This window comes from Neolamprologus brichardi, chromosome 5 (assembly GCF_056152115.1).
Source record: "Neolamprologus brichardi isolate AB-2024 chromosome 5, ASM5615211v1, whole genome shotgun sequence".
NCBI classification, from domain to species: Eukaryota; Metazoa; Chordata; class Actinopteri; order Cichliformes; family Cichlidae; genus Neolamprologus; species Neolamprologus brichardi.
Window position 1 is genome coordinate 6,480,548 of NC_142108.1, and position 24,665 is coordinate 6,505,212.

Genomic DNA, 24,665 nt, shown 5'->3' on the forward strand with positions numbered 1-24,665 from the left:
ACTGTGCAGAAGTGTGTGTATGTGTGTGTATGTGTGTGTCGGGGGGGAGGGAATCCGGTATATCTGATTGTTAACTCTTTCCCTTGTGAGTCTAAGGACAAACAGGAAAAATGGATTCTCATTCTCTGGGTGTGATTGTGTAACACACTGCAAGACACACTGGCTGATTGCGAAACGTCAAGGCGTATTACTTCTGCTTTTGAGAGTTAGATCCATTAACATTTTAAATTGCAACAATATAATTACATTGAACTGATCTATCAATGTATACTTTAGTAGTTAAAAATTGTTTAATCCCTTAAATCAAATAAAAAAACGCTCAACATTTTATATTTTAATATTAGAAAATATTTTATTATAAAATGTTAGTCTATACGAAAGAAAAAACAATTAGAAAATAAAAATAGGTGCAGTAATTTATTGAAATTAAGAAACATAAACAGAGAATCTGTATATAAGGCAAAAACTGAGTATGTAAAAGTCTAATGGGCTTGAGAGTCAATATTTGGTATGATCACCATGATTCTTCAGCACAGACTGAACTCTTTTAGCTAAGGTCCTAAACAATTATCTATGTATTAAAATTATGTTTAGAATAAAAAGCTTAACAGGACTGATATATTTGTTTCCACTTACATGAAAACATCCACTCCCACTCTCGTGTGTGTGTGTGATATGCAGAAGTTGGTCTATTGCAAATTGTTGAATGAAGAATTCTATAAATAATTGTGAAGGTTTGGTTTGGTGACCCGTCCATGCAGTCTGAGGACCTGTGGTTCATTTGTTCCATTCTTGAGCGTTACAGCTGTTTTTACCTTGTGGTAGCCTAGCTGAAGAAGCTTAGATAAATGTGTTCATTCATAGATTACTGTGCTTGAGGACTCAAAGTGCACACATTCACTTTTTTTAACATTTAAGTGCTTTCTGTGCAACTTTCACACTCCAATGAAAGCACTCTGCTTTTGTATTTTGCCCAAGGACACTTGGGCACTCAGACTGGAGCACCTAGTGATCAAACCAACAACTTCCTGACTAGCAGATGACCTGCTCTACCTCCTGAGCCACAGCCACCCACATGGTGACAACGGCCCAAGAAAATATCTGGCTTGGGGCCTATCACAGAGTCGTGACACCTGTGAATGATTCATGGGACATTGTTAACAAACAACAAAAACATTCCTTTGAAAATGGTCAGGTAAAGGATTGGATTGAAAATTAGTGATTTAACATAACCTCTCAAGAAACGCTTTAATACAGGCTGAACTGTGCAGTTTTAAGCCACTGCACAGAGGTATCAGAGGACTTTGTTACTTGGTGTTCTTCCACACTTTTTTTCAAACTATTATTACCAGAATAAAGGCAAACTGCCCCAAACCAAAAAAAATCAAAATACAAATAAATTGCACACACTAAGGAATCCAACAGTAATTTTGAACAAATCTTTATTCATGGACAATCATTCCTTATTACGATGAGAAAGTATGCCAACACACATACACGCATGTACAAGGAAAGTGGTTTGAATCATTCCTATGTTCGTAAGATGAGCGGTTACAGCAGAAAAATGATCAGTTAATTACAACACAAAAGTTTTTTTATTGCTCTTTTACAGCAACAGTTAAGCTCAACCATAACCCAGACCATTAGAATACACTTACAGGAAGTTACTACTATTTTACATGTAAAATATTTACATCGACAAAGCCTTAAAGAGGGCCACAAAAAAGCTCAGTTTACATTCTCATAGCACTTGACAGTTAAATCAATATTCCATTCTCAGCGAAGGAGGCTTGTGTTAGGTTAATCAAATTTTCAGTCTGTGAGAGAGAGAAAGAGAGAGGCCATGTACAGTTCTCACAACTAACACCCGTTTTATAGTAAGACCTGAGCCAAAAAAAAGCATAACATACGGACCACAAACACAAGAGAACTTGATTCCAATTGAAATTTATGTTACAGATAATAGAGAGTGTATTATCAGTTGAATGACCAGCCTCCCACGTTGTTACAGCGTGAGCTGTAATTAGAATTAACACTCCTGCCTGGCTTCGGCAATCGTTTGAATTTGGAAAAATCAAAGTAGTTCCATGTTTATTTGCTTAGAAAATTGCCACCATCCATTATCAAGAGCTTTCTGTACATCCCTCTAGTTTGTGCTTTGAAATGAAGCCTCTGTAGTCAGAATAATTGCGGTGGAGTGGCTTTATATGCCTCGTAAAATTAAATACGAGGAGACCGGCTATCAGTACGACTACTCAGAACAGCACAGGCAAGCTTATTAACAAGACGCCATTACAAGATCTCTTTTACATTTCTTATGTTCAATTTTCTGTACATAATAGAAGGCTGTGCCTTTTGTTCACACGCTGACAATCACACACGCACACACGCTTGAATGAAATCAACCAGAGGGGTGGGGAGAGGAGAAAAAAGGAAAAAAAAGGCAGAGCGTTAACACTGCTGCCTTGTGTTTTTTTTGTGCAAGTAAGGAATTTCTGAAACTAATTTTGTACTTTGCACAGCCCAGTTGTCCCATGTAACTATAGTACTACCAATTAGATAAGAAATAAAGGTAAACCTCTTCACATGCAGCGGTTAGAAAATACAGTCATTAAAGTGAACCACTTGTAAGCAGTCACTGTAGATTTTAGTATCAAAATCAGTGAATCCTAAGGTGGTGTGTTCGTCTTTCAGTAAGAAAGCAGGAGAGCACAAGGGCTCAAAGTCCCAGCTAAAGCGGTTTTCGCACTCCTTGTGTTGTAAGAAGTTTAATATCTCACCTCAACAGTTTCCAGTGCGGTCTGAACAGAGAGACAGTATTTTTGCATGCTTCTAATGTATAACTGGAGAAGTTTGAGGGCTGATCAGCCCCTGAGGTGCACTCTCTGTGCTTTGCAACCTCTACACCACCCCTTCAATGAAACTGGTGTCCAGGTGAACGATGAGCATTCTCAGGAAGGACATCTCCTTGCGGGTGTTCTCGAAGATGATCCGTGGGTCGTCGGACTGGCATCGGAGGCAGTTGGGAGCCATCACCATGGCCAGGTTGTTCACATCCATCTTGGTAATTGCGACATTGGATGGCTGAGCGAATACCTGGAGATAAAAGTGAAGGAAGGAGAGGAAAAGCAATCAGGAGGTGTGTGAACTGTCTGAACTTAAACCTACAGTCACTTATGCATGAGTCATATTCAATTATTTAAAAAGGTCAAATGCTCAACAGTTTTATTATATAATTACTTTATAAATCAATCAATGAGATTTTTAAGAGTTTACCAACACTCTGTTTTGCTAACTGGTTATTCCAAAGTGGGTCTTTTTCTATCAGCCCTGTGATAGACTGGTGACCTGTTCAGGGTGTACCCTGCCTCTCGCCCTACAGCTGAGATAGGATTCAGCAACTTGTAAATGTGTAGCATTGAACTAAGAGGAATAGTTTTTTTTAATGTATGATTAAGGACAAGCAAACTTGATTATGAATGTGTAATTCACTGTAAATAATAAAAATGTTTACTATTAGGACGATAAACAAAAACTAGGTATGATTAACACTGTTCAAGAATTTATTCTTTTGTCTTGTTTTTTAATCTGATGGACTACATTAAAAAGGTCTGCTCATGACAAAGTGCTCTGTAAGAAGGCTCAATTAAGCCCAAGTCATCCTAAACCTTTTAAGTCAATACTTTGTGTTCATTCTACTTTTTGATTCATCATTGTTTTTGTTTTTTTTCACTTCTGCATTGCAGCTCTTTTTGAATGAGTGGTGCTTTCACTTACAGACAACTGTAACCACTCTTAAATGTTTACGTGACGTCCCCCCCCCCCCCCCCCCCCCCCCGAGTTTTGTTATTAGTGTAAAGTTCAGTTTTAACTGATCTTTTGTTTTGAACAAAACATGTCTATATATAATCACAATGGTGTTCACTTACTACACCATGACTAAGGAGCCTGCGTGACAAGATTATGAATCTGTCAGCTTATTGGTTACCTGCAGGAAGTGGATGAAGTAGCAGAGAACGAGCCGGCTGAGCTCAGGCAGAGATTGCACCACGGCAATGGCCGACACTGGGTCATCGCAGTTAGTGACGCACTGCTTGTAGAAGTTCATGGGGATGAGGGGTTCTTCCAGCTCCCGATACCATAGCTTCATCAGCGAGGCTGAACGAGACATGACAAGAGATTTTTTTAATAAAGAAAAAAGTTCAAGAAGAAAACAATCAAATACTTTAAATTTAAAAATCAGTGCTCACCAGGAACATTGGGGTCAGAGAGGTTCTCTGGAATCCTCCACTGGTCTACTTGGAGCTTCAGTGCATTTACTTCATCAATATCTCCAGGAACCCTGTGGATAAAAAGCAACCCTACAGTTACAACCAGCAGCCACAAGAGGGACCTCTACTTCTACTCTGCACATTCTTCATGCCTGGTGGCAAACCCCATTCCTCAAATGTGGCCTGGTGACTCTTGCTTTGTTTGCTGTAGTTGCATGAAACAACACAAAAACAGAATAAGCAATATAACCAAACAACACCCTCCTCAGGAATTTCCCTATGTAGATGTTTCACAGAGAGAGATCCGCGTAAAGTATGTTTAGTGAAAAGCAAACGTTTTCTAAACAAGTCAAGATGCTACAGGATTGCATTTTGCTGGAGAAAACCCTACACAAACACTCGGCTGTGAAGCTCCCACATGCTTGTAGGCTTAAGCTGTAATGTAAACACATATCATGAAGTATCAAATCAAAACAGTGCTTGTCCTGGGAGTGTTTTTTCTGCTGTCTGTTCTGTGTACTGTGCTCAAGGAGAGAGCGCTGAGAAATACGTGGCTAAAGGAGACCACACACATACGTTTAGATGCACTATACATACAACACAGTGTGCACATTGGTACATAAGATCCCCTTCTCATTTTCAACACTGCACAGTTGCTGCTCGAGTTGAGGCATGTCATTGACTGAGTTGGGTCTGTCTTACCTGAAGATGCCCTCTGTCTGAGCTCCGCCCAGAGCGAGAACGTACTGGGAAAGCTGAACCTGCACCCAGGGCAGTTTCCTGTCTGGGAAGAGTTCACTCTGCCGCTCCATCACCTCCTCCAGAGAACTGCCGAAAAGGGAGGGAGTGACAATAGCCCGTCTGCTGTGGTCGATCTCCTCCAAAGTGGGCTTACGTAGACCCTGGAGGTGAGAAGGAAGCACAGGGGGAGGATTTACAACCTGGGTATATCAGGGGCCGTGATACTAATGATGGTTGTGTCTACAGCTGTGCTACAATGACTGGGTCTGTGTTTATGTCTATACCTGTGACTGTAAGCATACCTGTAATTATGTTTCTCTCTGTGACGCTATCTAAGATGATTCACATCAGACCTTTAAAACTGATATGCCTGAACTTTTATCATGTGGAACTGAAACACCTTGATAGCTCTTTTTATTCTTCTAGCGTACCTTTTTGCCACCGGTGATTGCAACCTTCTGCAGCTTCCGGTGGCAGAACTTGGCATAGGTGCTGATAGGGAGGCCTGTGGGAGAAGGAACAATATGTAAACCCCTTAAGCGTCAGGCATTACTGAACACACAAAATAATAAATGATTGAAATTCTTTCCCAAGCTGTTTTTCCCCACTGATGTCACATAGAGTATCAAAGCAGGCACTGGTAATTGGAGAGACTTGTTGACAGTGTAATTCTGGCATATGGGGATTAAAACAGGCCCGGCTAAACTGTCAGGCTGAGGGAAGATTTACTGCTGCTGAACAAAAGCTCAGAGTCAAGATCCAGCCCACACATCCAACGTTCAGGTGATTCATCAGCACACACAGACATAAAGGCCTCTGGAGTGAATAAGAAGCACAGAGGCTTCCCGTACGCTACCTGCCCTAAAGCAGGATCCAGATCTATTCTGGATGAGAAATGCCTAAAAGAAAAAGCTGATTCAAAAAGAACCTGATCTTCCTAGAAGTTTTCTACACCTAGAGTTCACGAAAGAATAGAGCGCTGATTGTTCAGTCATCTTTTCAGCTCATAAAAACAAATATCTACATATTTGTGTAGTGTGATAAATACTTAAACTCTGAAGCTCTAGAGCTGTATTCACACTTCACTCTATCAAAAACCTTAATCAGGCCCAGACTGGACAAATTTACTGACAATAATTTAAAAAGTAACACTTTCCAGTGCATTCCCAAAAATCCCAAGAGTCTACAGATTTATAGCAAACAGGTGACTCCTATGCAAGTTTGCAACTTCTGCTAATCTGCCCACATCTGACTATAATTATGTCTAATTAGCGAGATCATACCAATAATTTGCCCTTGATCTTGGCAAAGATTGGCTTTACCCCCACCCCAAACAGTTCCCAACATTTACAGGAAGAAAAGCAAGAGTGTAGAGCCCTGCACTGCAGTGAGAAGAAGGGGTTTAAACACTAGCGGTGGTCTATATTTACATCAGACTTGCTGGCATGAAAAACACAACACCCAGGCAACCAAAGCCCGGGAGAAATATGAGCTCATTAAGAGCTTGAGTGTACCGTACCAGGCTGAGAACGGCATGACACCTGTCTACACATAGACTGAAGGGAAACGTAACAACAACAAAAACAGAGTCATTAAAATAAAGAGAAGGCTTATGTCTCGTCTTGGTCATTATTTGCAAAATGCTCCTCCAAGTGCTGGCTGAAAACAGCCCTACTTCTGATCCCAAACGTGTAGATGTTTCCAAGGCCACACTAGGCCAGACCTCAGCTTTAGTTCCCATGTTGGACTCCCACGCCTGCTGCTCACAGCTGCTTGTTGATCTAGTCAAAACACAAAGTGCGTGTTCCAGCTCTGTAACCCGCCACACAAACAGCAGCTTTCTTCATACAGTTTTTCTGCTTGTTGGCGGTCATCGGGATTCTTTTTGGCCATTAGAGTTACTCAGCGAGGTTCAGTGGGCTTTCTCTTTGACCCATTAGTCAGCTGGAGGTTTTCCAGCGTAAAGCCCTGAGTCAGTGAAGTACAAAGCGTGTAGCCACTGTTGTTGAAAAGATCGGGTTCCTCTCTGGTGACATCATCACCAGAGCTGGCAGTGTGGGTTGATCTAATGAGGGCACGTGCTGATGAGTAGCTATCCACTTAAAAGGCCGTCTGACAAACAAGTGGCAGGGAGAGAGAGAGGCCGCTGATACGAATCACAGTGTGGCCAATTGTGTCCAGGGCCCCATGAAATTCTCATCCTACTGTTTTTCAGCTCAACTCTCTAAGAAGCCATTCATGGTGCCGGCAAGTACATCAGCATGTACTCGACCGACAAACTGCACAGTGCTGCATTTTCCATCCCACTCAGAGCGGTCACTCTGCAGGGACTGATATATTTGATTTGTAATGGCTTGCTCTGCTTACACTCCAGACACGTTTTAAAGAGAGTAGAAAAACATCTTTAAACTTATTCCCCCGCCCTGTCCAAGAGATAACCATGACCAAGTGCAAAAAACTGTTTCAAAAAGTAATATGTTGGACTGAAAGGAACATAAACCAAAAAAATGTACCTTCTTCCTCCTCTGTATTCTGTTTTCGCTTCTTTCTGGACTTTGAATTCTTCTTAAGCTTTAGTTCCTGTTGTTCCAGTATGAATTGGGTCACTACGAAACACACACAATAGCAAAGGTCAAATAAATATCAGTTAGATAAAAACAGAGCCAATAGTAAGATCACACCTCATCATACTACACTTGATCATTTGGACAAAACAGAAATATAATCCGAATGGGAAACAGAAGGGGAAGGAGGAACACATGAGAACTATTAAAAAAACAACAACCAGGAACTGCTTTAATCAGACAACACAGGGAGGTACAGAAGAAAGAAAGGTGACCCACCCTGCTGCTCAGTCTGAGACTCACATTTCTTGTCGCTGGTTGGCTCCGTGTGTCTCTGTATGTAGCCTTCCAGGTAACAGCGGAACTTTGGGGAGGGGGCAAAGAAGGCCAAGCTGACGGCCATCAGCTCCCAGCCTGCTGCCAAACTTCTGGGGCTGGCGTTGCCTGTGGTTTGCCTCACCAACTGCACGTACAGTTCGTCCCGCAGCCCCGGCATGTCCCAGCACTTGGTAATGATAAGCAGGGCGCAGTGACGGCGGTCGAGACGTGAAGGCCTGTCTCCCATGTAAGCTTGGACCAGCTTGAACATCTCGCAGGCCTCCTTCCTGACAGCGCGATTGCTGGTGATGAGCATGGGCTTTTTGATGGACCCGCGGTTCCAAGACAGCATGTTGGCGATGGAGACCCGGCGCCGGAAGAGTCCTTGTGTGTGCATGTTGAGATGCTTGCTGGCCCAGTCCTCCATGCCAACGTCAGGAGGTGGGGGCTGCCGCAGGGTGGCGTAGGAGAGTTGGTAGGCAGACCCTCCTACTCTTCCACCCGCACCATCACCTCCTTCTGCGTTGTCGTGGTTGGTGGGGCGGTGGGGGCCCAGGGAAGCAGTCCGTCCATCCACCATGCCTTTCTTTCTGCTCTCCAACTGAGCCTGCAGCTCTAGGGTGCTGGCCTGCAGGGAGGACACGGGGTGGACATGGGACAGAGGAAGTAAAGGAGAGAGTATGTGAGGCAAGAGTGCAGCAAATATGCAAACTGTGTGCATGCAGCTGCAGCCTTTGAGAGGCAGGCTGCTTTCTGCCTACTATGCTCGGCTCTGCAGTGCTGGGACTCGAGGGGGGACTGTAGCAGGACTGCCACATTTATTCCCTAATGCCAGCAAAGACCTGAAACAGGAAGAAATCTCCACAAATCCTTATGAACCCTGTTCTGAACAGTAGGTGAGCACGTAGTGGCACCAAAAAACAAACAAAAAAATAATCTTTTTTTAACACTAACTGAGTTACATCTATGCTCTGCACAAGACTTCCCTGTGATCCCTGAGGTTGAGTTCGTGGCCATGTAAATGTGAAAGGAGCACCTTGGCTCTCTTAATACAGGAATCCAGTAACCGACGCATATCCCCCAAACAGCCAAGAACAATACAAACCCTGAGCCAAAATCAAAGCTGAAATTTACTAATGGGACCTAAAAAGCATGGACATGTCTTTAACGAGACCGTGCGGTACTATGGAAGTGATGAGTGCCAGACAAGCTGGGTTTCAGATTTTTGTTTCTCAGTCAAATAAAGCAGGTCTGGGATTTGGCTTTAAAAGGAATCCACTACAGCTTTAAAATAGTACTAGATGAAATGAACAAATTGAATGCTTGATGAAGTAGAGAATACATTTTACTATGTAAACACTCATTTTAGTAAATTAAACTGTTTAGTTAACAGATGGATCAGTACAAGGAACAGTGGGAACAGAAAATGATTTCTTTCTGTAAAAATTGTTCCAGTGCATTCGTTGAAAAGGCTGAGTCACAGACCTTTTTCAGTAAGAAAAGAACTCTAGCACTACATTTTCTAGAGTAGAGTTTTTGTAATCACACATAACCAGCTATAATCTATGAGTGACATAACAGCAGGTCTGAAGAACATTCCAGGACAGACTTAGGGGGCCTTGGCTGTTGTCAAGCAGGCTATAGCTACAGTGGTACCAATAAGCCGTGGTACCCGTCCGCCTCTTAACTCCTTGCCAAACATGGGCCATATGGGCCACAGTGGCTCTCCTTCCTGACCAAGGGAAGCCATGTCCTGAATCTTTCTGGCCTGGCATGGGCCCCAGATGCCCAAGCACAGAGCTGGCATGTGAGTATACAGTACCTGCAGGGCAGGGCAGATGGACGGTGGTAAGAGGATGACAGCTATTGCTGGGATTGTGGCCATTATTGTCAGTGGTGCTCAGCCTGCTCACTGTCAAATGTCCTGGGGACATTTAGGCACTCAAGACTGGAATGTAAGAGGCATTACTCACAAAATCCTCTAATTTCTTCTCAAAGAAACGGATTAGGCCTATTGTTTTCATCCCAGAGGCAACCGCTGCATCAAACATTAATCACTGTGGTTTGCAGAGGCGGACTTAAACGGCTTTATATAGAGATTTTAACATTTACGGATGCATGAGGTGTGTGTCTGTTGATTAGAAGAAGCAGACCTTGGAACTGGCTGCTACTTACATTAGTCCAAATAGAGGTCAGAAATTTGTTTTTCCATTTTCACAGCAATTTTTTATGGATACCTTTTAATAAGCCATAAGACCTCATCATAAAAAAATACCAAAATATGTTTAAAAAAAATATAACTGGATCTAATAGCAAAGAAGAATATTACTGCAAAAAAATTGTCTGTCACTCACAGCTCTCACAGAAAATACAAACTTGATGATATAAAAGCAGCAGCTAAATATTCCCATATACTTTATTCTGACATGTCTTACGCTCATTTGACAGTGAAACTGATTTATTTTTCCTCCTAAGATAATGATTCTGGAGAAATATCAGTAACCAGAGCTCAAACAGAACAAAGCTGAATCCAAGCACACCTGCTGAGGAAAACAGACCACACAAAAACAGTTGATCTCTTAATCAAACAGGAAAGTATCAAAACACTGGATAAGAGCCCTTATCTTACAATCGTAAGTAGTTGTTTGTAACAAAATAAACTTTTTGCTGTTTGCCTCACTCATTCACCAACCCACCCACAGACCCACAAATACACACAGAAACATAAGGGGGTTACCTGGGAGGGTGGTCCTGGGGTCTCTGGTGACGACAGGCTGGCCTGGCTATTGACACTCAACTCCAAGGTATCCACCTTTTCATAAGTTCTTTTCTGCCTCCCTGGCATTTCCAGAGGAGTCAGGGCTGGGTTGTCACAGGTACTTGCCCCTTTCATTGTCCGGGGGCCCCCAGTGAGGTCCTCTCGAGATGCGCACCTTCCTGCCGACCCCCGTCCCCCTCCTCCTCCGTACCACCTAAGTGAGTCTGCGGGGGAGCGTGTCCGAGCTACAACAACCCTCTCCCCCATCTCTGGATCCAGCCCTGCTCTCACCTCTCTCATTGTGTTGGAGCGACTTACCACCTCCCTCATTTCGGCCATCAACCTCTCATTGAGGGCGCACAGCTCCCCACTGCTGCCTACTGACCCTGGCCTACCTCCTGCACCACCACCGGCTCCCACTCTTCTCCTGCTCTTTCGCCTGAGACTCGGGGAGGGGCCAGTGGAGTAACCAGAGTCTTGATAGTTTGCTATGGCCTGCGGGGTCGAGGAAGGGAAGTCCTGAGAGGCCTGGCTGCTCTGCCTGCTGTGCCGAGCCTCCATGGCGCGCTGCACAGTGGCCTCCAGGACCCGCCAGCTTTGTTTCTTGTCCAGTGAACTTGGGCCTGGCGTTCCTGGTTCCCTGTCCCTTAACTGACCTCGACCCTGCTGTAAAGAGTGAGTGTGGGGATGTGGATACGGTTGAGGCTGCGTCAATACAGGGTCTTGCCTGGAGGTAGGTGAAGGGGAACGTGTGGGCACAGGAGAGCTGGATAGAAGCCCCTGTTTGGGGTCCACGTTGACCATGTGCTTGATACACTCCAGTCCAGCTGGGCTGTAGTCGGAAGCAGAAGGATTTCTCCTGTGTCTGGACCCTGGATGAGATGAAGCAGGTTGCTGGAGGAGTCTGGGTTTCTGGAGACTATGGGTAGGTGTCAAACGAGACAGAAGTTGTCCATTGTACAAGTGTGCCCCCTCCACCTCCATGTCTGTGGGGGGTTCATCATATATAGGGCAGTCTGAAACTGGCTCATCATAGATTGGAGCAGTGGAGCCATAATGGGGAGAGACGGGGCGTGGTGTGCTCGTCTGTGACCTGTGAAGGAGTGGACTGGGATGGCTACTGTCTGACGTCACCAAACAAAAGCTGCCGTTGCTGGCTTTTCTCAGGTGATGGGCCTGACGTGTGTCACCTGTCATTTTGCCGGAAGGGGCTGTTTTATATCCCTGTGCAGAGCTGAACTGTCCCCCTTGGGCCTTGTTGCAGGAGGTGTGGAGGGTGAAGGTATTGGCTTTATTTTGCTGGAGGTTTTGCTGGATTGCTGGGTTGGGCTGGGTGCGGCTCATGCTGTTCACCTTCACCAACATGGCTGCCTTAGAACCAGGTGCTGGCTGCCATCTTTGAGAAATATCCCTGAAAAAGGGAAAACATGCACACAATGAGATCAGACAAATAATCAAGTCTAAATAAAAACCCAAACATCAAGAGGCAGTAAAAATCATGTAATCATATGTATGCAGTCATACAGCCACTGGCTAGGTTTCCTCTACTCTGAAATATTCACTGCTGACAGGGCTGGGAAAAAAAATCTGCAGCAATCCACACATTCTTCTCCAAACATTTCACTGACCTCCAAATACTTAACTCCATTTTTAGTCTGGCAGTCATAATAGCCATGCCAAAGCATGAGACAATAACTTTAGTGTGTGTTGTAGCAAAAGAGGCTAAAAATAATGACTCTCTGAACATATTTCACTGAAACACATCCATTCCTCCTCACGCTTGTCTCAGATGTCTGGAGAACATAGTAAGTTCAGTTATGTGTAATATTTGATATTTTTAAGTCTTGAAACACATTTGAAACACTAGAAAAGCAACTGTGACCATGGGAAAAGAGGTTGATCTGAGAAAAGTCAGGATTGCAGCAGTGAGCAGATGATATCTTGACTCGGGTTCAAAGTGCAACTTACTTGAAGTTGAACTTGGCTGAGAGGCCAGGCTAACTTATAAACCAATGACCCACTGCTAATCCCAGCAATGTAAAACAATCTGCCATCAATCTGGTCACACTGTTCTGGTCTGCTGCTGCCTCATAATCTTCCACAGTAATCAGGACTTTTCATTCCACAGTTGATCAGAAACTTGCCCTCTTAAACCAGTGAGCGTCTAAAGCCGGCACTGTTGCACATACATGCATGCTTGGACACAGACGGTGCCTGGTCCCAGGAAGTCATGTGTAGCAACACTAAACAAACAAGCTCAGAGTATCTCCTTGCTTAATTAATGTTCAAAGAGGTAAATAAGTTTAAAGGTAGGCAAAGAACACTTACCCTCCTTTCCTTTAACCACTACTTAAGATTCAGCGGGGTAATTGATTACATCAAAGCTAATCGCCTTATGTCCCGGTAAATCCAACACAAACGCAGATCAGTGGAGAGACAAAACCAATGTTCAATGGCTTCCCCAAGTGTACTGGGACTCAGAAGAAAGTCTGGCTGTAACGGCAGGAAGAGGACGCAGAGGGAGGAGAGAAAGAGGCAGAGGGACCCCCCCTCTCCACCCCACAACTCTGGAACAATACTTAAACGATTCCCCTGAGGTCCTCCAGCCAACGGCAAACTTCCTTTAGTTCTCCTAGCTACAGCTCAGCCCTCTCTCTCTTTAGACCCTGTGCCACCCTCCTCTATAGTGTGAGTCACACCATCTCAGCCTTTTGAATATAAACTTGTTTTCATCTTTGACCAGTCCCACAGACTCACCGTGCGTGCAGAGCCTGTAAACAGCTGGGACTCAGCCACCTGGCCCCAGCACCAGAACTGTGTCTGCCCCCCACGACCCAAGCACTGACGGAGGGAACGCCACAAGACCTCTGCCTTCCCAAAATCGGGACCCTTTACAGCCTAAATAAAAGACTCACAGACAGACACGTGTGAAGACGAACTCTGATGGGTGAGAATCACCCCACACCACCCAGTGGTGACTAGGTGACAGCTGTAAACATGTGAAACCCCTGTGTGTGCTCTTTGAAACAGCCCGTGTTTTCTCACTCTGGGGGAGGTGACACAAAAACGATTGCCACCTCAGTACGTGACACACAGGTGACTGTTTAGCACTGGTATGCTGTAGCAACACCTCTCACACATGAAACAGAGCTTTTATCACAACTGGTCTTCATATATACACCAGTCTAAAACATTAATCTGTCTTCTGTATTCCTTCTGGGAGCGTCACAAACTTAATGAGGAATGACTCTGACATGGTAGTGACCACTACTTCCTGCCTGGGGAGGTTTGGAGAGAGGGTTTCTCCATATACAATACAAACAGGAAATGCCTAATGCAATGTTCACATGCTGTGCCAAGGCCGGAAGAGGGCTTATAAAGACTTTCTAATATGTCTGACTTTATAGATGGAAACCAAATAATCTTTAGACCTAAGCAGCCCTGTACACTTTTCTTTATCTTCATGGTCAAAAGCCAACTTTATGTCAAATAAAATATTACCCTTCTCTACTCCTGTGTCCACACATTCAATAAAACACACCAACCTCTGATTATTTCAGCAGCATCTTTTCCCTTGTGGATTAAAACAACTACAAAACCTGTTAGGAAAATCTTGCTGACAGTTTGTAGAAGTGAACAACTGTCAAGATAAAAATAATAACAACAAAAATAAAAGCGAAACCTATCAGTTCTCTTGGCTAATCTCTTCTTTCTTTTTTATTTGCCTGCTATTATTCCACCCAGGCTCAGAAAAAGGTGTAGTACATTCAACGTGTGCTGCCCTGCCGCATTATGTTAGATGCCAACAGGGTTCGGTGCGACAACCATCAAGTTCGTGCGGAGGCTCAAACTCCAATAGAAAAGCTGTACAGTGCTTTCTATCTCTGTTTAAAACCCTTAATCTCATTACACAACTCCAGCATTTGCATATCAAAATAGCTCTAGTGAGCTAAAGTATGAATATGACATCTGAACCAAATGAAAGACAAACACAGTAAAACTGTGAGAAGCTACACCAGCAACAACTGGCTTAAATGGGAAGACTTTTGCTGGTGATGGCTGAGGGTTGAACAGACCAAGAGAGAATAGTGTGAGCATGTGTAAATGAGAAGGGGTGGGGATTAGTCGTGGGAGAGTGCAGCAAGGGAATGAGCGGGAAGGCTAGAATTCCTCAGGGCTCATTTAGGGGCCTTTGTGGCATTGTGGGGGAGCCTCACACAATGCATGGCTGTGCCATCGTCAGGGAAACGCCTCTGTCAACGACAGCCATTGAGATCAAGAAAGGGGAAGACAACGACCCATCTTCCACCTCTAGAGTCATTCGGGCTCTTACGTAACACTAAACAGGCCTGGACCTCATTTGAACAACAATCAAAGTTGTTTAAAAAGGGTGTGTTGCCTGCTGGTAACCTGCTGGTCAGGTGTTAACTGAACATTAGCTGCAGGAGGGGATTATGCACAGCAATTTATCACAGTTGTTAGAAAGACATTATCATCATCATTGGGAGTGTAAGAGCTCTCCAGATTTATCAGAATCTACCGGTGTTTGCAAACAGGGAATTTCCATTTCAGCTACGTCTTGGGCACAAAAGATAGCTGCATGCGACACATGTTAACAACATGTTAACACATGAATAGCTTACTGGATGCATTTGAAAGCCTTTCCATCAGTTAGCATGTGAGACTTACAAGAAGACAGAGATATGTAAAATAACACAAGGTTATTTTATTCTGCCTTTGTGAAAACAACTGCATAATCTGACCTGGGAAACAAATCAGCAAATTTGAATTAGTGTAAGCAGCTCTTTTGCCTCCCCCATCTACACAGTCCAAGACACCCCTGTCACGTTTCTGAATACTAACAATTGTCCCTGTGATCTTCTGTGCTGCTACGGGAACACGGCTGTCAGGAGATCCATTTCTCTTTTCTTTTAAACATAGACTAACAGTTGTTGGAAAAGCCATCAGCTGAGTCATTTTGCCGGATATGGATTTGGAAGTTCTTATATATTCCTCCTGAGAATAGTGGGGGTCTGAAAAACACGGGTTATTATTAACATTGGCTGGACAGGAAGAGGAAATGAGGTCGCACAGGCCAAGCTTCTGCTACACAAACACCTCGGAGCACAGACCAATGGGATCACTGCGATCTGCGTGGAGGAAGGAAACTAAAAAGACAAAGATTCGCAGAGGACAATGCTGTATCCACTACGTCAGGGTTCAAAGCTCATTCTACGTCCCGCTTGTGAATAGCCCATCATATAAAAAAATAATTAAATTAACACACATGAAGAGCAAAGCTTTAAGCATTTCACTTCCTACAAGATACCTTGAGAGAGCCCAGTTGTCCTGAAACAGCTGAAGTGACGCACGTCCCTACTATGAACCAAGACGCCTACCAGCTGTGTCTGTCTGTGGCTCTCGAAGCCTGAACTAATGGGGAGTGCCGGGATAGGTCAAAGGACAACCACTAGATTCGTACTGAGGGGAAAGTGTAAGGCCAAACCCAAGTAAATTCCAGAGAGACTCGCCCCAGGAATTTGAAAGTATATCTGCGACTCTTTTTCTGAGGAGGAGTCAAATTATAGCACAGCGTGTATAACATTATTAAAACAGCTGCCTGCTCACACATCTAAACACACACACAGACCCTTTCATAGTCAGTCTCTAACAGTAAAAGATCAGAGTGATAAAATAAAGTACTATAGTGAAAACTCTTTAAGCAAAAAAACCCCAACAACCCATCTTTGATATTTCAAGTCATCTGAGAATCTGAGATAGTCAGAATTACGCCTGAAGCAGCTCACATGTGCTGCCTTGAGTTCTTTATGAAAACAGTCAAAATATACCATCACAGAACCCGAGAGGAAAGTTATCATTAAAAGGAAAGCTTCAACGACATCTCAAACAGAGCAAGAGAGACTTTTGTCTGTGCCAGCGAGACACACAAGACTAGCTCTGTGATTCAGTTCAAGAAAGCCATAAACGTATGGAAAACACAGAAGGAAACCGTAAGAGAACGAGCGTAGAATAAAACTAAACAAGCACACTGTCAATGCTAACCAGACCAAAGTACAGGATTACAAGTTCAACCTTTTTCCCCCCAGTATTACTTTTATGTGGATGTGGAAAAAAAGACAGAAAACCTTTATTGTTACAGGCAGACTTACAACACCATCTGCAAAAATCTTTAAAAAAAGAGCTTACCACACCACGAGTGTAGAGATGAAACAAGTCTGTCCAGTATGTATGTTGTGGCTACATCCTCACAGTGGCAGGAGATGAAAAGCATAAGGAGCTTCTGCTCTGGCAGTCAACACACAATGTGTGACTCATTAAAAAACTTAAAAACGTTATCGACCCTATAAGACGTCTCCTCATTTCCTAAATAAACCCGCTGGTGATTTCTCCCACATGATTCACTGCCAGTGAGTCACAACTATATGAGGGGAAGCCGGTTGCGCTTTTAGCCTTTTTATGCTTTTGCTTTTGAGTGTGTGGTTAATTTTGAAAAATTCCCTTTCAACAAATTCCCAACACAAAGTGAAAGAGAAATTTAAAGAAAACGTTTCCAGTTCTGTTTTTCACTTCTCGTCAGTTCATGGGGAATATTTTTAAAAGTTGGTCCCCTGGCTTCCTGCAAATAAATCAAGACTACAAGAAACCCAACATCCCTTTAAGTAAAGTCAGTCCACACTCGTAAAAGCAGCTGTGCCGACTCCTCTTTGATGTGTAGAAGCTTTGGTATAAGCTTGAACATAACTGCGTACACTCTGGTACTCAGATAGAAAATGGCATTTTTCTGCATCTTCACAAATCCAAAGCAAGGAAAGGCGACTTTTAAGTGTCTAATGTCAGCGTGACATGCTTTGACTGAATTGCTGGTGCACCGCTATATCATTACAGGGCTAAATGAGAGGGCACATTCAAGTTATTGGGCGTTCTTCTCTAGTCAGCATACCTACACTTCCAGCTCAGAGAAAGCGTTCAGTTGACTCTGAGGGGATAGCAGGGTTTTAAGTGAAAGCCTTTGTTCCTATTAGTGGTCTATTATACACCCCAGGGTGGCACGAGAGGCAAAAGACTGCTGCGACCCTGATGTGAACCACCTCGGTTCATTTCTGGGTTGTCTGGCTGTCACGTGTCCTCGGCAGACTTCTAACATCTTCTCAGCCTCAGCAGGTCTCCTCCATGGAGGGAGCCCACACACATACACTCAGGTCACACACACTTTCTAGAGCAAATCTCCCACACATGTTACCTGGTTAATGACAGCACAGACCTGCACATGCAATAAACAGCTAAGTGAAATTCAAGACAGATGTTTTAAGCCATCTGGTATATGACACCTTTGTCTGCTGCATCATGAAAAGAGATCAGTTAGTCACGCCTTCCTGGCCATAACTGAAAGTAGTTGGCATGTTTATCTCTGAAGAGCTCGGTACTTCCCAGGTGAGCTCTAGACTAAAACACTTTAAAAAAGATTCTCATGACATGTGATAAGACTCCGCCAATGAGTAACAAATTGGGCACGCAGGTAGTTAGTTCATGTGCTTTCACTTCCTATAATCACAAACTAAGACAAATACAGATATGAGCTACACAGTAAGAGGAAACTGCAAATGTCAGGCTGGAATAATATTATAGTACAGGGTGTGTTGTTTGAAAACTATTTTGAACAGATTTATTAATAGCTTAAAACAAAAGCCCACCAGCAGTGGAAAAACTGGAACTGACCCATCTCTGCAATGTATAGCATTGTTTTCAAAGGTCAGAAGTGAATAAAAACCCTCTGAAAAAGAAGAAAACTATGATGCAAAAACAGACCTAACGCAATGAACGCACTGTCTTAGGAAAGTGACAAGTTGTGACAGGAAGGAGAATGGCAAGAAAGGGAGAAAAAAAAAGATGGGTGTTAGATAAACTAGCGAAGCTCAAAAACAATATTCAGATTTGCTCAATATGTACGCCAACATTTAAAACAATTACCAATCCCTTTCAGAGGTTCATACATTTAATGAGCTTAAAAACATTACTTTTAAGAGCTTATTTCCTTAACCTCCTAGGACCTGGCGTCCACATATGTAGACATCATATTTTGGCTTATTTAGACCAAAATACTCAATTTTGCTCTGCAAGGGCCTGATATCCACCTACGAGGACATTATACGGCTACTGTTCTATCAACATTTTAAACGAATATCCTCAGATGTGGCTCTTATTTTTCTTAAAAACAAAAATAAGGTAAAAAAACAAAACAAAACTGGTAATTCTTTGTTTTTACATTCATCGGGCCCCAATCAGCCCAAATATCAAAGAGAAATTAAAAATGCGTGTCGTGGAAGAGTTCGGGTCTTAGGAGGTTAAACTTGAAAGAAAATTCATATGAAAATAAATGGAAAAAAGTTACGAGACCAGCAGAGGAGATCTGTGATTGTGGACAGAAGCCACATTGTGAAAATAAATGTGGTACAATAATCACTTTATCTCAATTATCTTGTTTTCAAAATACTTGAAATTCAGTATAAAATTTTGTGACATGGCTCCAACCCAACTCAAACCACGGTGACTCCCCCAACTCTTCTTCTCACACATTTCTTCCTGTCATTATTAATAAAGTGCACCGCTAATTGAAGACAAGCGTCTCTCCGAGTTTGTTTTTATTCATTTTGAGTTGTCACATTCTACCCTCTTTGTGTCTTTTGTCGTGGTTTCTCATTACCTGCTAAGAGACAGAGGCTGGTGAGCATGTGATGGGCCATATGGCTAAGTAGGGTATCAATCCCCAGTGAGCTAAAGACTCCTGATCCTAACTCGGCTGAACACAGCTGGCCAGTGTTTTAAGAAAGACAGAAAGGGTTCTGGGAAAGGTTGAGTCACTGAGTGGGACCCTGTGAGGAGTTTTAACACTGCCCACACACAAAAAACAAAGGGGCCACCAGCACTGCTGTTCAGCAGCAACGCTTAACTAATTAGTTTCCCCACCAGCTTTAATTACTCTTAAAGGGTCAAAGGAGCAAACTCCTGAAGGCAAAAGTGTGGCAGAAGCAGAGCGTAGAGCCACAGCTGCCACAGCCTCAGAAACCCGGCAGGATCAACCTTGCTTACACGCAGTTCGAATATAGTGGCTCTGCTTGTTATTAACCACAGACAACACTCTCTCACATGCCTCTCATGCATGCACGTAAGAGGCGTTACACTCTATGATAACCAGGGGCTGAAATTTGTTTTAGGAAAATGAAATGAGGGCTGGGGCAGAGAGGAGCAGAGCGCAGTGGAGCAGGGTGGCGGTGAGCGCACAGAAGGACACTAAGATGGCCTCAGTGGCCATGTGCCAGGGGAAACAGAAGTGGCATGTGTGGAATCCAACTTGGAGGGAAGAGACGGTGGTTTGGATGAGGCCACAAAGCGAAGCACATGACGGGGTCTCTGAATGACTTACTGTTAGGGCCCGTTCTGCACCAGTAACCCTAGCGTGAGGGGAAATGTCATGCTCTGTAATATAACTGACCATTTTCCCCATTTGGTAGCGATTTGCTGAAATGGCTGAGCATGGTTCACAGGCAATACTATGGAAACATGGGACATATGGAATGTTCAGATAAGTGAGAATGAAAACAAGAAAGCAGTTTGAGTCCAGCCCAAGTGGTCAACAGTCAAAATAATCCTGCAAGTTCTCATAGCATAACCGTTTGAAAGCCTTTGCAATTGGGTATGGCACATGCACCGATGGCTATCACATTGCACCACTTTTCTCTGGGTAATATGAGCCGCTAATGATTAAGCACAATTCTCTTTCCAGACATGCTGTAGAAGGCTACTTAAGGTTTAGTCAGGCTTACCTCTGTGGGTCTTTACCACCATCTGTGCTGTGTTCGGTGCTGCTACCATCTCCCTGAGATCTGCTGTCTGCTGCCAGGTCCAGCTCAGGGTTGGCAGTTTCGTCGTTGGACTCCAAGGCTCGAGGGAGAGGGCTGTCCCTGTCCCGCTCAGGTAGAGGGGTGCAACGCCCCTGGCTCCCTACGCTGCTGACACTCCCTGAGGTCCCATGGTGGTGCCTATCCACACCCGCTCCAGCCTGCCTGGCCTCGCTGCATCGTTTCATGGCCTGCAGCTGGGAGAGGGGCACTATATCAGCTCCCTGGGGTCGATGCCAGACTGTGCGGCGTCCTGCGGAGTTGTAGTAGTAGAAGCGGCCACTGTGGGGGTCAAACAACTCCCACCACTGGTTGCCGTCTGCCTGGCGGACAGAAACACCAGGCGGAGGATCCCAGCCGCATTCGCCAGTGGTTAAATTCACATACATGCGCTCACCGGAGCGTGGCTCCAAGATCTCCACCCAATCACAGCTGAAAAGAAAAGAAACAAAAGCACAGGGAGAAAAAGTGTTATTAGATGCTTAAAATGACAACAGATCACCTACAGGATATGAGGACATATTAGAGGCCACATGCCTGAGTACTAATCAACTCGACAAGCAGTAAACAACTCACACTGTTTGACAGACGAGAGGCTCGAACCTGCCCACTTGTCCATATGGAGACTGTGTTAATGTCCCTGTTCCCTACATGCATCCATCTGTATGTGTGTGTTAGCGGTGATGTCATCTCTATGCAGTGGAGCGGCAAAAGCGATGGCGCAAATATGTATGTCCCGAATAAGGAGACAGGTGGACATACTCAGTGAGGCACCAGGCACGGAGTCAGCAGGGCCCAAAGAGAACCATACGCTCCGAGTGCTACTAACGCAAAAACCACAAAGCTCAACTACAATCACAGACTGACAACAGCCAGCTCAGCACAACACACACAGACAACGAAAACAGAGACAGTGCAGAGAAGAGGGAGGGGGCAGAGAGAGAGAGAGAATCAGAGTAAAAGACAGCACTGTTTGCATAAAGTAATAAGGCAAAAGGGTACAGATTAAGAGGAAAACAGACTACATATGCAGAGACCCTGAACTGAATTTCAGTGAAATGACAGGACACTACGTTAACGAGTGGGACACTGAAATAGTATTAACATGCTACATTAAAGTTATGTGGTGTAGCTACCTACATAAAATCAGCGTCTATAAATAAGTCGGACCTTAGCTTGCTGTTTCTATATATCCAGGTCATGCAATTCTTTAGTGAGCTAGTTTATGTCTCCTTTGATCTAGTTCCCCAAAGGAGACCTTAACTGTGTCAGCAAATCCATGTGGGAACAGGAACGCTACAAACAGCCACAAGGAGACTGTTACCAAGGTTCAGCATCACAGTAAACGTCTAGATGAGAGCCAAAGGAAGGACTCAAAATAAACTCACAAGGCGCCTTTTTCTTCTTGTAATGAGCACTTGAGGGTCCTGGCAAGGTTAGGTCTTTTCTATTCTTTAGTGTCCCACCTAACACTAGTCTAGTATCTTTGAGAGCAAAGTATCAGTTGGGGAGGAATTAGTGTCACAACAATCTGGTAGAGGCTTGGACATTTTCCCAGCTTTCTTAGGATAGAAAAGCTTTTCTTCTCCCTGTCACGGCTGTTAGAGGTACGACTCCACCATCCAGGCTACCTGGGATGATCAGAGCAGGCAAGAAGCTTAGCAGGGATAAGACTGCCTACAATGTTCACCAAATATCCACATTTGCTTCAAGGCGCTTGCCAAAACAACCCTGTGTGCAACCCTGTCTCAGAAACAGAGACAGAGGAGCACGGTGCCAGCAAGCTCTGCCACATTTACAATGTCACCCAGTTGGCCGAAACTCACTGGGACGAACAGCTGTTCCCTGTTAACATTGATGTACCTGTTCATCAAGCGTAACGTATCAATCACTCTCTTATGTGCTGCCAGAAGGAGCCACAGGCTCTTCATATCTTGATTTAACAGCCAGGTAAACATAGAAAGGGCATGGAGAGACTATAGGAGCCTTCCACATATTGTCTTCCCATGTGTCCCAGTGCTTTATGCTGGGAAACCATCTGGTCCAATCCTTCACAGCAGTCAAGCAGCGCTAACCTTAGTCCACTCAACAAGCAGGTTCTATTTATACAGCATTTTAACTCTACCTGAGATCAGAGCAAGCAGAAACTCAAAAAAAACTGACTACAGCGTGTCTTCCCACAACGAGACGCTAGTATTACAAAATGATTTTCTGAGCGATGAGATCCACAACACTTAATGGGCGGGAAGCCTTGCAAATAATAGGGCATTCAAAGCAGAGGCCAAACAGTCAATACCACCCCACACATACCAGAGCCTTCATCCTTTCACTGCTCCTGCCTGTATTCCAAAAGAGGCGTTCCCAAACCGAGAAACTGATCTTCCCATGCCGCATTCCCTGTGATTCAGTTTGTCATTATTCTCTGTAAATGGAGTGTTTGGATGCAAATCCAAATAAAACAATTTCTTACAAACTGCTGAGTTTCAAGTAACACGTTTTAAGTTTTAAGTATCAAGTAAGCCGACACAGCATTTTGTGTGTGTGTGTGTGTGTGTGTGTGTTGGGGGGGGGTTGTCTCCCAGTGTACCACAGCTGTGATGACGGTGAAGTAACCAGCATGGGATTTTGCATAATGACCTGCATCCTACACACCCTGACAGGACACGAGGGTTTCATGGTGCACTGTGAACACCATACATGACAAGTTAAGCAGCACGGGGCGTAGCTGTTTCATAAGGACTGTTCCCTCTGGGTAAATAAACAGCAGTCAGAGCTGAGAGCGAGCCTGCTGTGCTCTGTTGACACGACCTGATAAGCAGGAAGAAGGGCCGTGTTCAGGTTTTGAAATCATTTTGGGGAGCACTCAGAAAACAGAGACACAGCCATTACCTGGGTTTGCCTAATACAATGGCACTTTTCTTCAGTGGGACATACCAGGAGTGAGGTCGAAACACTTTGATTTTTCACTAAAATGAATGAAAATGAATATTTATTCACTTGCACCAAAGAAAAACTTTAAAAATGAATAAAAGTGGACCAACTAACATTAACAGGATCCTCTTTGATACACATTTCTGGTGAAAAGTTGCTTTATGTGGTGCCATGTAAATCAATCTGAGCCTGCACAGCTTTATGTGGTCTTTCTCCAGAAGAAGCAGACAGAAAAGTATAGAGCATGACTCTCCAAACAACTGAGGCAATCTGCCTCACGCTGTAAATGTTCATAAATGGTTTGGAATGCAGTCTGCACAAGCTCAGTGAAGTTTAACTCCAAGAGGAATGTTTTATATTGATCTAAAATTAACTTGTTACACACATGGACCTATGACTAAAGCATACAGCACCCGGTTTACCTCTGGGGAGACTCAATCTAATTGAAGCAGACCTTTATGCCACAGGCCCGTGTTATGACTTTGCGCACTCTGTAACCAGGAGTTGACTGCATTCAGTAAACACTTTTTGGTGGGGTTAGATTACAGATTGCAACATAAATAATAGTGTTCATGGACAGTCTAAGGTGCCTGGAAAGAAAGCGACTGGACCTTTTTACGTTTCTTAAAGACAGTTCACCCCTCATTCAAGAAACTTCTATTCCTCATAAATAGACTTTTTAAACTGCATCGGTTTGCCTCTTCACGTGATGCCCATTGGCAGAAAGTTTTGTGAAAATATATGAAAAATCAAGTATGAAATTCCTCATCCTTTATATTCCGATGTGTGATAACACATTACAAGGTCTCTGTCTCCCATGAGGAGTCTAGGAGAACCTTCAGGAGCCTGTGGTTATCCACAGTAACTAAGAATAAAACTTGTCAAAGTGTGAATAAAGACTATGCAAACATAGCCCACCACAGAGACCAAGAGGCCAAACCCGAAACATGAAAACACCTTCTTGACCATCAAGTCGCTCACATTCACATAGTGCCAGTGGCTTCTTTTTTTTTTTTGAAGGAGAACTACTACATCCATCATCCACAATTTACAGTCATCTCCCAAAATAACTAGAACTGAGAGCGGTTTCCCAGAGTTAGGGAAACAACAGAATATAGCTCATGGAATCTGCCCCATTGTTCAAAGGCAGCACCAAAGTGTAAAT

At 43.9% G+C, this 24,665-nt stretch overlaps 1 protein-coding gene across 3 annotated transcripts in view; it reads right to left on the reverse strand.

Moving 5' to 3' along the window:
* Positions 1 to 1,425: 1,425 nt before the first annotated feature.
* arhgap46a (Rho GTPase activating protein 46a) overlaps positions 1,426 to 24,665 on the reverse strand; it is a 30,409-nt gene continuing 7,169 nt past the window's right edge. The window contains exons 1-10 of one of the 3 annotated variants that reach the window (XM_006784687.3): positions 21,146 to 22,721; positions 20,495 to 21,001; positions 10,632 to 12,063; positions 7,856 to 8,522; positions 7,526 to 7,618; positions 5,444 to 5,517; positions 4,974 to 5,173; positions 4,251 to 4,342; positions 3,989 to 4,158; positions 1,426 to 3,096 (exon numbers count right to left, since the gene is read on the reverse strand). In XM_006784687.3, the coding sequence (XP_006784750.2) occupies positions 2,902 to 3,096; positions 3,989 to 4,158; positions 4,251 to 4,342; positions 4,974 to 5,173; positions 5,444 to 5,517; positions 7,526 to 7,618; positions 7,856 to 8,522; positions 10,632 to 12,063; positions 20,495 to 20,958 (3,387 nt within the window). In that variant the 5' untranslated portion in view covers positions 20,959 to 21,001; positions 21,146 to 22,721 and the 3' untranslated portion in view covers positions 1,426 to 2,901. Of the gene's footprint in view, positions 3,097 to 3,988; positions 4,159 to 4,250; positions 4,343 to 4,973; positions 5,174 to 5,443; positions 5,518 to 7,525; positions 7,619 to 7,855; positions 8,523 to 10,631; positions 12,064 to 20,494; positions 21,002 to 21,145; positions 22,722 to 24,665 lie in introns of those variants that run through there. The other 2 variants (XM_006784686.3, XM_006784685.3) reach the window with 2 other exon arrangements.